We start from the raw sequence: 12293 nt of genomic DNA on the forward strand, positions 1-12293 counted from the left end.
ACTCTCCCAAGTGAGCCACGGGCCGGCCCTGAAAGTTTGAGGCTTTTAGAAATATGAGAATACTTATATAATAAAATTAAAAATCTTATGTCATCACATGGCGAAAATGCAAGGTTGTCTGTGTACAATATTTTGTCTTTTCGGAAGTAATGTTGCAGAGATATTCAAACCGGAAAAAATGTTGCCGTTTTTGTTGTCTTTTCTACAGGTATTGAACAGGCTGGGCTTTTGATTATCATTGCTGCTGACCTGGAAACATTTTAAGGGAAAGGTTAGCTTCTATGAGTCATTGATATTCTCTTCTTATTGCTATTTGTAAATTTCCCCAGATTGGGGATCACTTCTGCTTTTTAGAAATTATCTGCTTGGAGCCATGCATCATTTATAACAATCTCTGGCAAAACCTCAGAAAAAAGATATGCTTTTGTCTCAGACAGATGTCAGAGGCTGCGGTGGAACCCAGGGAGAACATTCCCCAGGTGGCACGAGACCCTGTAAGGGAGCAGTAACTCTAGCAGAGGTTCAGCGTCTCGGGCTTTCTTCTCTCAAGGAGTATGACACAGTTAAAAAGGAAAAAAAGAGCCCCGGGCAAAACACAGCGGCTAATGAAATAGGAGAGGTTGCTCTCCTAAGCTCTTGTGCTTGCAGCTGGACTTGGGTGCTCGCTTGCAGGACGGGAGGCCTTGGCCCGTGGAGTGAAGCTCTTCCAACTTGGGTCTGAGAAAAGGAGAGGAAATGGCCCAAGAAGTAGACCTGAATTCCCTCCAGGAGTTAGAGCGTGAGGTCATTCTCCAGGTCCTGTACCGAGATCGGGAGGTTCAGAACACAGAGGAGGAAAGGATACGGTATGTCTTGCAAATACGGGGAATTGGGGGGGGCGGGGGGAGGGGCTGGCTTTTTCCGCATGGATCCTGCTCCTCGTTGCCTTATTGCTGCTCATTACTTGTTAGTACTTGCTCACTGCTGGGCTTCTTGTCTGAGAAGGGTCCGAATGCAGGGTTGTAGGTGGAGATTACCTTTGCTGTCTAACTAAACTGAGAAGATGGTGAGCAGGGGAGGCAGCTCATGTTAATCACTTAAAATGATGCCTTTTTGTGATGTTTGCTGTCTGTTTGCCCTGCTTTAGGAAATAATTCAAGGCTTCTGGTACACCCCTATGGGAAAGCCCTTGGGTTAAGAGCTTTCCTACCTTATTTTTGGTGGTACCTCAGTGTGCAAAGAAAAGCAAAGAAAGCAGCTTAGAAACAGCACATCTGATAGAGTCCACTCCTGTCTTTTTTCTTGAGGAAAGGGGGAGCATTAAATAGGAACCTGCTTAGCCTGTTTCCTGACTATTTGTCAATAGGGAGATTCTTTCCTGGTCTGTCTTTAAGCTGCACTAACTGTTTGATATAGGTTAACATTTAATAAAGCAGTGCTAGGCTGTATCAAAACAGTGTCTGTTGTTTGCTGTCAAGATCCATCTTTAAACATGTTAGGGCTTGTTTATCAGTGTTTTTAGAGGATGTGAGGTTTAGAAACTAAGCAAATTGAATATATATTTATACATATTTTCGTTTGGTTTGGTTTCTAATGGCAGAAGTCTTTCAGAGTCTGCTAAGAAAAATACACACATAAAATAGAACTTTGGACAACCAAATGCTTGAGGAAGAAGGAAAAATTTCTGGTTACCTGTAAGGTACAATGCACCTTTTCCCTTCTCCCTTGTTATTTCAAAGCTCCCTAAGTATACTCGTAAACTTTCTTCCACTAAAAACGATAGTGCACTTAGAAAAATGGAATTTTCTCTGATGAGTAAAGATCTTTCAGTGATTTAGAGACATCATTTTGAATGTTAAAATAACAAAGATGCTGTGATAAGAAAGTTTTGTTCCAATGGGTACTGATTCTAGGGAAAATTCTGAAAGTTGAATTTTAATGTACATTTCCTATATAATCTTGTTTCTTGAGATTGGCTCTTCTCTTCTAAAAGAAGGTAACAGAGACATTTCATAAAAGAGTATTCTGGTTAATGTCACTTTTTGGGGTTAACCTTGTGGGGTACAATGTCCCTTTGCAGTACAGCTATTGTCTAAGGGAATTAGGGGCTAGAATTGCACCAACCACCCATGAAAAAAAACGGTAGCCAAAACATAGTATCATTTAAATAATTTCACTGGGTAACTTATACCAATGGCAGTGATATGTGCTATATATTTACAGATCTTTCCATGCCTTGCACATTAAAATTGATGCTCTTATCTGTGACTTTTCCTCTTCCCTCACAATTCTTGTTACTATTAAAATGGGCTTTTAAGCACAAGGGATGAACTGAGAACAAAATTAGCAGCTAACTCATCTGCACCAGGCATATTATTTGTGCTTTGCCATTTAATCCTCATGGCAACCCTGGGACGTAAGGTTGTGTCATCTCTGTTTCATAGTTGAGAAAACCCCTGAGCCTTGGCTCCAAGAGGCTGAGGGAGATTCCCAGTTCACACAGCCCTGGTGGAAGCCCGGGATGTTGGAGGCCGAAGCCCCTTCCCTTGCATGAGCAGTACTGTGGGGGCTCTTGCTCTGTAGTCTGGTGTCTGGTGTTCCACTTAGTCATGTCTTATTTAACTCTGTGGGCCACAGGAAACTGAAATCGCACCTGCAGCACCTCCGATGGAAAGGGGCAAAGAGCACCAGCCAGGAAAACAGGGAGAGATCCTGTGCCCGCTGCCAGCGGGCGCTGGGGCTCCTGCTGAACCAGGGGGCCGTGTGTCGGGGCTGCAGCCACCGCGTGTGCTCTGAGTGCCGAGTGTTCCTGAGGAGGACTGGTGCCTGGAGGTGCACCGTGTGCTTCGAGGACAGGTGAGCATCGCCGGGTCCTGGAGATGGTTTGAAACAGACCTTGATAGAGCAGTCACCTCCTCAATCAATAAATGTTTACAGAGTGCCTAAGATGGACCTAAGTTTCTAGACTCAGAAGTCATTTTAGTTCAAAGATAAATTTTCTTAACAGAAAAAGTTTTTTTAATTTATGAAAGTTTGTACTGGCTAACAGTGGGCTATCCCAGGAGTTAAAATTCATTTGGATTTCTTAGTTTTCTTAGAGCTCAATTTATTTCCTTCAGTAAAGATGCGGTAAATGGTAACATGGGGAGTATTAGAGGGGTCCCGTGCAGCTTTACATGAGGCCTTTCTGAAGGAAGTGAGCTGACCTATCTTGGATACTCAGATAAAGAAATGGATATGCTTTTTATTGGTGATAGAGTGAATCTACATTTATTTTAATCTTTTGCCATCGCGAGGTTTTTAAGCAAATTCTAACATGGATTTGGTATTTTCTAACTACCCATTTTGAAAATTATAAAGAACGTATCCCATTGTTCAAAGCAGAATGGGCAGGCCATGACTTCTTTGAAATCACAAGGGGGTCTCTGTTGGGGGTGAGCGTGCACAGGACATTACAGAACTTATGAGAAGGGAGGGACGCTAGGCTGGTGTGAATCTACGAGAGTAATCAGAGACTCACACTTAAAAACAACTAAATGCTGCTGCAGATGTGTGGTGCCCCAGGGACAGAGACTGTGAGAGGCACTTATTCGGTGTGGGTGTGGCAACAGGGTTTTCTCTCCACCAAGTCAGGAGGGCTGTGGTTATTGGACACCCTGACATTCACCTACGTACACTTTCTGGCCCTGTGCAAGGCTTCATGTATTTCAGTCATTCAGCCAAAGAGAGGTGAAGTGGTTCAATCTGATTTCCTTGCTTTTGAACTGTATACCTTCCATTTCTAGAACTGCACACCAAGTCACCCCGACTCATATCAGTTACCCTTGTGCGTCTCATGTTCCTCTGGTTTGCTGAAGACAGTGCCCTTCAGGCTTTTCTTAGCTTGAGAGCCAAAAGTAAAGAATTACTGTGAGCTGCCCTGGCCACACGTGTGTTCATGCAGGCCTGAGATCTTGAGAGAGTAGGTAACAATTCCAGATCATCTCTAGAAAGGTCTTAAGATTGGCTTCCCCTTTTCAATCGACCATATATATTGACAGTCTAGTGACAAACATTGCTGGCTAGGGTGTCAAATTCCTCAGCATTTTTTCTTCTTCTAATAGTTAGCTATAAACGAAAAATCAAAACAGCAGGACAGGGGCTGAGGTAATCTCCCAGGAAGCTGGCCGTGTTGAAATCTCCACCCTTGTGGGCATTGTGCCCTGGGCGTTGTAACTTTACACTCTAAGTACATGAAGTGTGATTTCTAAAACCCCCGCTTCCTTATTTTGAAATAAGAACGTCTTTCACAATACCTAAGATAATTGCCTTACTGTGAGTGAATTAACACAGGAAGCTGTGTGGGGAGAGAACGAAATAATCTATAACAACACATCCTCCCCCTTTCTTCGCAGCCCTCTGTCCTCTCTCCAGCTTGTCCTCTCAGGGCTGCCATCCTATTTTTAGGGCCGAAATAAAGATGAGGTTTTGTAAAACTTTAGAATATTTGACACTAATAACTGTCTCTCGGATCGGGACCTGGAAAGGTTTTCCCACCGGATCACTTTTCACCCCTGCTTCTCCCTCAGCTGGAGGCTCATTCGTCAGGACAAGTGGATTGGCTGTGGGAGCAGGATGCAGAAAATGCATTTTTAACATCAAGAAAGAGGGAGCTCCAGGAATGCATTTAAAAAGACAGAGCAGTTTATAGACCGCTGCAGAGCAAAAGGCCTGTGAAATGTGCTGGCCTTGGGCTTGTGGTGAGGTTCCAGGAGACATTTAAGATGACATTTCCCTGGAGACATTTCTGCCTCCAGGGAGAGTTTTCTCCTGGAGAACTGCTGGGTGCGAAGCTGCTAAAGGCCCCGGTAGCTCAGAGGACGGAGGGGCGGGGGAGGCTGGGCTGGCTCAAGGTCACTTCCAGAGCGTCCATGGCTGGAGTCTTCCTTTAATGTTTGATTTAAAGCTTACAACAGCCTTATGGGGTGGCTACTCCTATGATTCTCATTTTACGGATGAGGAGGTGGAGGCTTAGAGACTTCAGATAGTTTGCCCAAGGCCGTGTGGTCAGTGGGAAGCAGAGTGAAGGCTGGAAGCCAGGCCTTGCCGAGCCCCTGCCTCCCCTCCACCCCGTCCCCTGCCTGCTGGGAGACGCGCCTGGGCAGCGTTGGGCTGGCGGCGGAGCAGTAGGAATTGGAGGGGAGCACATGCTCTTTGCTGGAAGAAAGCAGGACCAAGGTCTGCTGTTGTTCTGCAGGGTGGAAGGTGAAGGTCAAAGAGCAACATGAAAGGCATCGGGGAGTGAAGGGAGGAAGCGGGTGGCAGTAGTGACGGAGACTGTGGGAGACAGGTCACAAAAGCGATGATGGAACTTGGTTCCAGGGCCTAGAAGAGAGGGAAGAGTGAGAAATGATTCTGAGGGCTGGCCACGTGGAGAGCTCTGCATGCTGGAGCGGGTCACAGTGCGTCAGAAAACCAGAAGAAATAGCGAGCGGAAGAGAAGGGACAGGAGGGACTCTGTCAACAAAGGCAAGCTGGACAGGACCTTGCAGGAGCGAGGGGCGGTGTGCGGTCCTCAGCAGGAGCCAGTCAGACGAGGGGACAGGGAAAAGAAGGAAGGGAAAGTTAGAAGCATAAACTGATCCTTGCTTTTTGGTTGATGTTTTTCCCCTTGGAATTTATTGGAATTTTCTGCTCTGAAATGCCAGAAGGTTGCGACTATGTTGAAATATTGGGGAGGAGGCTAAGCTTTATATTTGCTTGTTTGTTTAAGCTTCATTTCTTTTAGACATATGGAATTTGATGTTACTGAAGAGCATATATTTTTAAGGGAAAAAAATCAATGCAAACTTATGCTATACGGTAGCATCAAATTCTGCATGTCTAAAAGAAACCCGCTCATCTCCCTGAAGCAGATTGCTGAGGAATTGCTCTTGCTCAAGATGTGTCCCCTCCAAATTGTGATCTTGTTTCTCTTGCTTTGTAATTGGCTATGACCACAACAAATCATTTCCTCTTCAGATTCCCCGCCTGTTTCATTAGGAACATTTTGCTGGCAGTAAGGATGCTTTGGATTGAATAAATTCAAAACCCTTTGTACAGAGAATTCTATAAGTTTGCAAATATTTTAACAATAATAAATGTGCAATAGAACTTTTATACAATAATTAGAACAGAGATTTTAGACTGAAGGTTTCAGCTTGTGGCAGGTGGTGCTGTTGATTTCAGGGTGCTTTCTTGGATTTCTCAAATTTCTCTCATATACCATACCTGATACCAGTGGAGAACAGCTTTAGTATGTTCAGGTGAAAATTGATCCAGACCTTGGCATTTTATTGTCATGTTCTTAATTCTCAGGTTGGGTCTTGAATTATTGCTGTAGAACATTAACAGTTAAAATAAGATTTTGGAATTTATTAAAAGGGATTTTTAGGATTTAGATGTAAAGATATTGTTACAGGATGACATGTTGTATTTTCTGTATTGCATGAAATAACTTTTATTGAAAATTAAGTGACATTTCAAAAGAAGTTCTAGAGCAATTATGTTTCCTGTGTAAAGTTTACTTCCCAGAGTTTGGAAAATGTAATCTCTTAGATTTCAGATGGGAACTCCCTGTATTTTCATAATCCTACATTTTTATAAAATACCAAATCACCACTTTATATCCACAAAGGCAAATAACTAATTATGAGAATGGAATAATTCATACCTATTGTTATAAATACATCTACTCTTCCAGTGAGTAAAAGGTCTAACTCCATGAAAGACTGAAAAAAAAAAAAAAATCGAATGCCACGTATGGTGTAGGAGAGTTGGCCACCAAGGAAAAAATTTTTTGTGTGTTTGTCTGTCTAGTACAGGGAACAACCTTGCTGTTATGAGGCTGCACTCTAACCAGCTGAGTAACTACTGGCCAGCCCACTTCAAAATTTGATTTCTTTTTTTTCTAAGTCTAAGTTTTGATATGGCTGATACAAACTGTGTTCATGTGTTTCACATTGAAAAGTATATATAGATAAGTTAAACATATTGAGAAAAATATTTCACAGTCATGCATTACAAATTATCAAGAGTTAGCCACTAAGACTAATTTTCACAAGATGTATTAGTCCATTTTCTGTTGCTTATAGCATAATACCTGAAACTGGGTAAGTTATAAGAAAATGAAGTTTGTTTCTTGCAGTTTTGAAGGCTGGGAAGTCCAAGGTCCAGGGGGCACATCTGGTGAGGGCCTTCGTATTGGTGGGAACTCTCTACAGAGTCCCAGGGTGGTGCAGGGTGTCACACGGTGAGGGCTGAGTAGAGCATTTTTACGTGCTCGCTTTCTTTGTAAAGCCACCGGTCTACTCCCTGATAACCCATTAAACCACTAACCCATAGCCATTGTGGTCCAATCACCTCTTAAAGACCTCACCTTTCAAATATGATATACGGAATTAAGCTCCAACTTGAGATTGGGGGAACATTCAAACCATAGCAGAAGGGAACAGCCTTTTGTTCTTTGATACATAGTTTTTTTCTTCCTCATTCTAAATTAGAAATAGCATCTGTTTTGTTTCTTACAGTATAGCTTGGCTGTTTGTTTCACAGTGTATGTATACTGTTTTATGATAATTATATATAGGATCATGATACTTACTCTTCTTATCCACTTGCCAAATGACAGTAATAATTATTAATATTTTTGAAGCCTACGTTACCAAAACATATAGTAAAAAAGTGAAAATTTGTGGAGTTTTTGTGTGTGTGCTTACTAAAAAGGTTTTTTGTGTGTGTGCTTACTAAAGAAAATGCATTCAAAGTAGCACGTATCATTCTTCCAGTCGAAGTTGAAATTTACTCTGTGGTCAGCACTTGATTAGTCATGGCAAGTCCTGCCTTTAAAACCTTTTTGAGGTTTAGTAAGCTTTCTGTTTCATTGTCTTTTTTTCATATCCTAAGTTGTCAGCTCACTTAGTTCAGCTGAAACCTGTTGCCCTACAAGGAAGGTCAGCCTCAGAAAGCAGTTTTCCTGGGCTGGTGCTTTGTGTGGTAGCCAGGTGCTGTCTTTGGTTAGCATGCTGGGCCAAAGTGTAGGCTGGAGTTAAGGGGACAGGCAGACGGAGGGACAGGCTGGTCATTTCTTTAAGTTATGTTTTCATAGGAATTTCCATTTTAACATATCCATGTCCATAGGTCAGAACAAAGTGCATTCCAGTGCAAAATAGGTCATGTGTGTTTAATGATTTTAGATGATTCAACTCCTGTACTGTTCATTAATGTAGATATTTAAGAACCAACATTAATATGCCCTCCTTTTTGTTGAAAGAAGACTGCCGTGGGCTTCTGCCTAATGTTAAAGCAGATTTAGGTCTGTTAATCTCCTCTGAATTCCCTTTTAGCTCTGGGATGCTTTAATGATGGTGGGATTAAATTTTGGGATATCTTTTCAGGTTTGAACTTACACTTAAAGGTTTTTAGAAATTAGCAAAAGTGTTCTTTTAAAAGGAAAGAAATTAAGTCTGCCTAATTCTGCTATGCGTATGACCACTACTTTTGTAACTATGGAAATGAAGTCAATTAATAAGAAACCAGTTTAAAATTGTAAAGAATTGCTAAAAAGGGACTGAAATTGTTACCTTGTACAGAGTTTCCAAAGCCTGTCTATTTTATGCCCTATCTGCAATGATTACTTTGTGTTTAATTTCAAAAAATCCTCAGGCTCTGAGTCTAGGGGTAGTAGTACGTTTAAGTTACCTTTACTCTTGGGAAAAGGACAGTAGGGTGTGTATAACATACTGTGTAACACACAATCTTATGTGGTAAAGGCATCAATTTAATTTTAAGTTCTACCTAGGAACCACAAGTATTGAAAATTTGAATCTTATAAATGCTGACAGACCCTAAGAGCTAGTGTATTGCAAAACCTTCTGCAACCTGTATTAATATGATGAAAGTATTAATGTTGTTTTTGGCTCAAAGTACACTCAAAGTGTACACTCAAAGTGTTCTTCAAATATTCAAACAACAGTGTTCATAGCGGCTTTATTCACAACAGCCAAAAGGTGGAAACAAGCCAGTGTCCATCAACAGATGAATGGATAAGGAAAATGTGTTATATACATATAAAGGCATACTATTCGGACATAAAAAGAATGAAATTCTGATACGTGCTACAACACGGATGATTGTACAATTTAAATAAGCCAGTCGCAGAAAGACAAATATTATATGACTCCACTTACCTGAACTACCTAGAATAGGTATGTTTATAGAGACAAAAAGTAGAACTGTAGTTACCAGGGGCCTGGGGGAGGTGGGGAGAGGGAGTTATGTGTACTGGGCATGGGGTTTCAGTTTGGGATGATGGGACGGTGCTGGAGATGGGCGGTGGTGACAGCTGCACGACAGTGGGAGTGTCCTACTGCCGCTGAACTGTGCACGTAAAAGTGCTGAAAACGGTGAGTTTTGTTATGTCTATTTTACCACAATAAAAAAACAACTACTTTGGGCCGACCGTGTGGCGCACTCGGGAGAGTGCAGCGCTGGGAGCGCAGCTGCGCAGGTTCGGATCCTACATAGGGATGGCCGGTGTGCTCGTGGTGCGGGCGACACCAAGCCAAGGGTTGCGATCCCCTTACCGGTCACAAAAAGGACAAAAAACAACAACAACTACTTTTTTTTGAATTAAAGTATTCAAATAAACCCATTATAGTAAGTTCTTTCATTTTATTTTTTAGCAAGTTTGGCTTAGTCGTTTTTCGTGGGATTTTGTTTTTCTACATTAATTAATACAGATAAAGGTTTGAAACTGGAACTGTATCGTAATTTTAAACCAATCTCCTGAGGCCATACTCATATGTAATTTACTTCAGTTAATATGAGAACTGGGGATTAAGTTATATGCAATGTGCAAAACTGGTTTGTATGTTTTGTGATCTGTGATGTAAATGGATGGGCTAATTCTCATATCACTAATACTATTAATCATGCAGATGTAATTAAAAATCATTTAGCTTTTCCCTTTCGAATTGGATTTGAAGAATTCATCTCTTCATGTTGGCACACCTGTGGGGCAGAGGACTTATTTTTTCATTTTGTCAAAATACATATTTGCTGACAAGACTTCAGGAAATATGCTGTTAGAAGATTTTCTAACGTATGATAAAGTCCATGATTTTTGTACAGTCAAAAAGAATGATTCTGAGTTTTTTAGCTTGAGAGGCTGGGATGTAGTTCTGGGGAGAAAATGAATTCTATTCTGGACCTGTCAAGTTTGCTGTGACCATAGGACAGTAGGATTCATCTGGAATTACTCCGTGAACAGGAGAAGGTACTGGTGGGTGGGCAACAGAGGAGGCTTCAGATCGGATCTGGAAAGTTGGTGGTTGAAGCCGTGGGGGTGTTTAGGCTTAGGGAGGAGGGCAGGCTGCTCAGAGAAAGATGGTTTTCAGCTACATTCTGAGTTAGGGATGAGACAGGACAACAGAGCTTATGGACACTTTGACTAAGAGATTAATGAGTCTTTTTTCTGCAACTCTGAATTTTAGAGCCATGCGTGATGATAGAAATCTTTTCCCTTGGTGAATTAATAGAGAAAAGCCATTGGGTTTGGCAGGAAGATGGAAATGTTCAGAAAGAGCATGGAAGAAAAGTAGAAAAGTAGTGAAAGGCGGGGCAGGGGGTATATGGCAACGGTGTTTGTAAGATAGGGGCGAGCTGGCCATTTCTAAAGAAAAGTCTGGACAAGTAGATGTGGAGAGTTTTTAAACACGGGCTGTAGAAAATCTGCCATTAGAGTGTGATTCTGGAGATCAGGATCGAACACAAGCAAGTGCACATGTAACCCTTCAAGAGAGTTGAACCCATGTTCACACCAAGAATTTTTCATGAATAACTTTATTCATTTAGCCAGTCATTTTGAAGTATCTATATTCTTATCACTTTTTATGTTATATGGCACCTCCTTCCATAATTATGTTTGTTGCCTACATTGTTTTATAATTATATTTATAGCAATTATATTAAACCAACTCTACATTGTAACAGTTTCCAGCACTTATTGCCAATCTTTTGAGACCATGACTTCCAAATTTGCAAGTTCTTTATTTTGATTCGTTTTTCAGTCAACAGAAGTTCCTCCCCAAGAATTTTGTCCCCAGAAGAGCATGCAGGTGGCGTATTTCCTAAGCCATTGCATATCTGAGAATGCCTTTCAGTGGCTTTCCCTCACGAGTAATGACTTCACTGGGTTTTTAAATCCTGGGTCGCAACCTTTTCATCAAGAAATCCAGGAAATGCAACCTGGTTGTCTTTTGGAATTTAATATTCTAGAAACATCTGAGGCTAGTTGCATTAAATTTATTTACCACCTGTTTTTTTAAGTGCTGGAAACATGTTTGTTTTTTTCTGCATCCATGTAATAAAAAATAATTTCTAATGTGTGTCTGGGAATGCGTCTTTTCGTGTTGATTTTTTTGGCATAAGGAGCCTTCTCTTGAGCTGCCTACCTATCGGGTTTGCTTGTTTTTCAGGCTCAGTAACATTTTCTTCAGTCAGGTCTGATTCTTCTGCTCATTCCTGTGTGCCACTCACCCTGGCTTCCTTGGAAGTAGCTTTCAGTGTGTGGGTTGTCTTGTCTGTCCCTTCTGCTTTGGCTGGCTCGGTCCCTAACTCCGCCTCTGTTCTAGTCCCGTGGTCTCTGCACTTCAGCCTGGCTTGTCCTGACACCTTTCTGTTTCTTTTTCCCAGAGGCGGGTCTTATGTGTCTTTGCTTTCTGAGAGAGTGTGCTCTCTGTTCCCATGGCGATGACATCCAGCGTGGCTGGTGCTCTGGTCGGTCGCCATTGATCCTGCTGTGGCATTTTGTCAGAAGCCCTTGGCCGTCTCTTCAGACATCCACGCGGGGTGTGTGCCGACAGGGAGCAGGTGCTTCCTGCCTTTTTGCCCTTCTCTTTGCCTCTTTGGTACCGGCGGATCCTCCTTTCAGATCTGCAGGGGAGGATAGGTCGATGCATAGCGTCTAACCCAGTTTTTATCGCCTTGGCTTTAAACAAGGACAGCTCCATCAGGCTGCAGTAGAATTGTTCCCTTACTTTTGGTGACTAGTTATCTGATGTAATAAGCCAGGAGTCATGAACTCGTGACCAGCAGACTGCAGACAGCCCACAGGCCTTGTCTTTTTTGGTCTGCACAGTGTTTAATATTTATCATCTTAATGCCTTAAAATGGGCCATGGGCTCTTGGGCTCCCCCGAGTGCCCACCCCTCCCTGCTGCCTCACAGCCAGCCCCCTTCCCTCATTCACAGTTTCTGCTTGCTGCCTGGGCCTGCGCCCTGCCCTGCGCACCTAGA

General features: G+C 42.2%; 1 protein-coding gene across 3 annotated transcripts in view; it reads left to right on the forward strand.

The window, feature by feature from the left end:
• The first annotated feature begins 681 nt into the window (after positions 1-681).
• Positions 682-12293, forward strand: part of SYTL3 (synaptotagmin like 3) — a 70137-nt gene continuing 58525 nt past the window's right edge. For all 3 annotated transcript variants that reach the window (XM_063097254.1, XM_063097255.1, XM_063097256.1), the window contains exons 1-2: positions 682-845; positions 2617-2835. In XM_063097254.1, coding sequence (XP_062953324.1) covers positions 736-845; positions 2617-2835 — 329 coding nt within the window. In that variant the 5' untranslated portion in view covers positions 682-735. The remainder of the gene's footprint in view (positions 846-2616; positions 2836-12293) is intronic.

This window comes from Cynocephalus volans, chromosome 5 (assembly GCF_027409185.1).
Source record: "Cynocephalus volans isolate mCynVol1 chromosome 5, mCynVol1.pri, whole genome shotgun sequence".
In the NCBI taxonomy this organism is placed as follows: domain Eukaryota; kingdom Metazoa; phylum Chordata; class Mammalia; order Dermoptera; family Cynocephalidae; genus Cynocephalus; species Cynocephalus volans.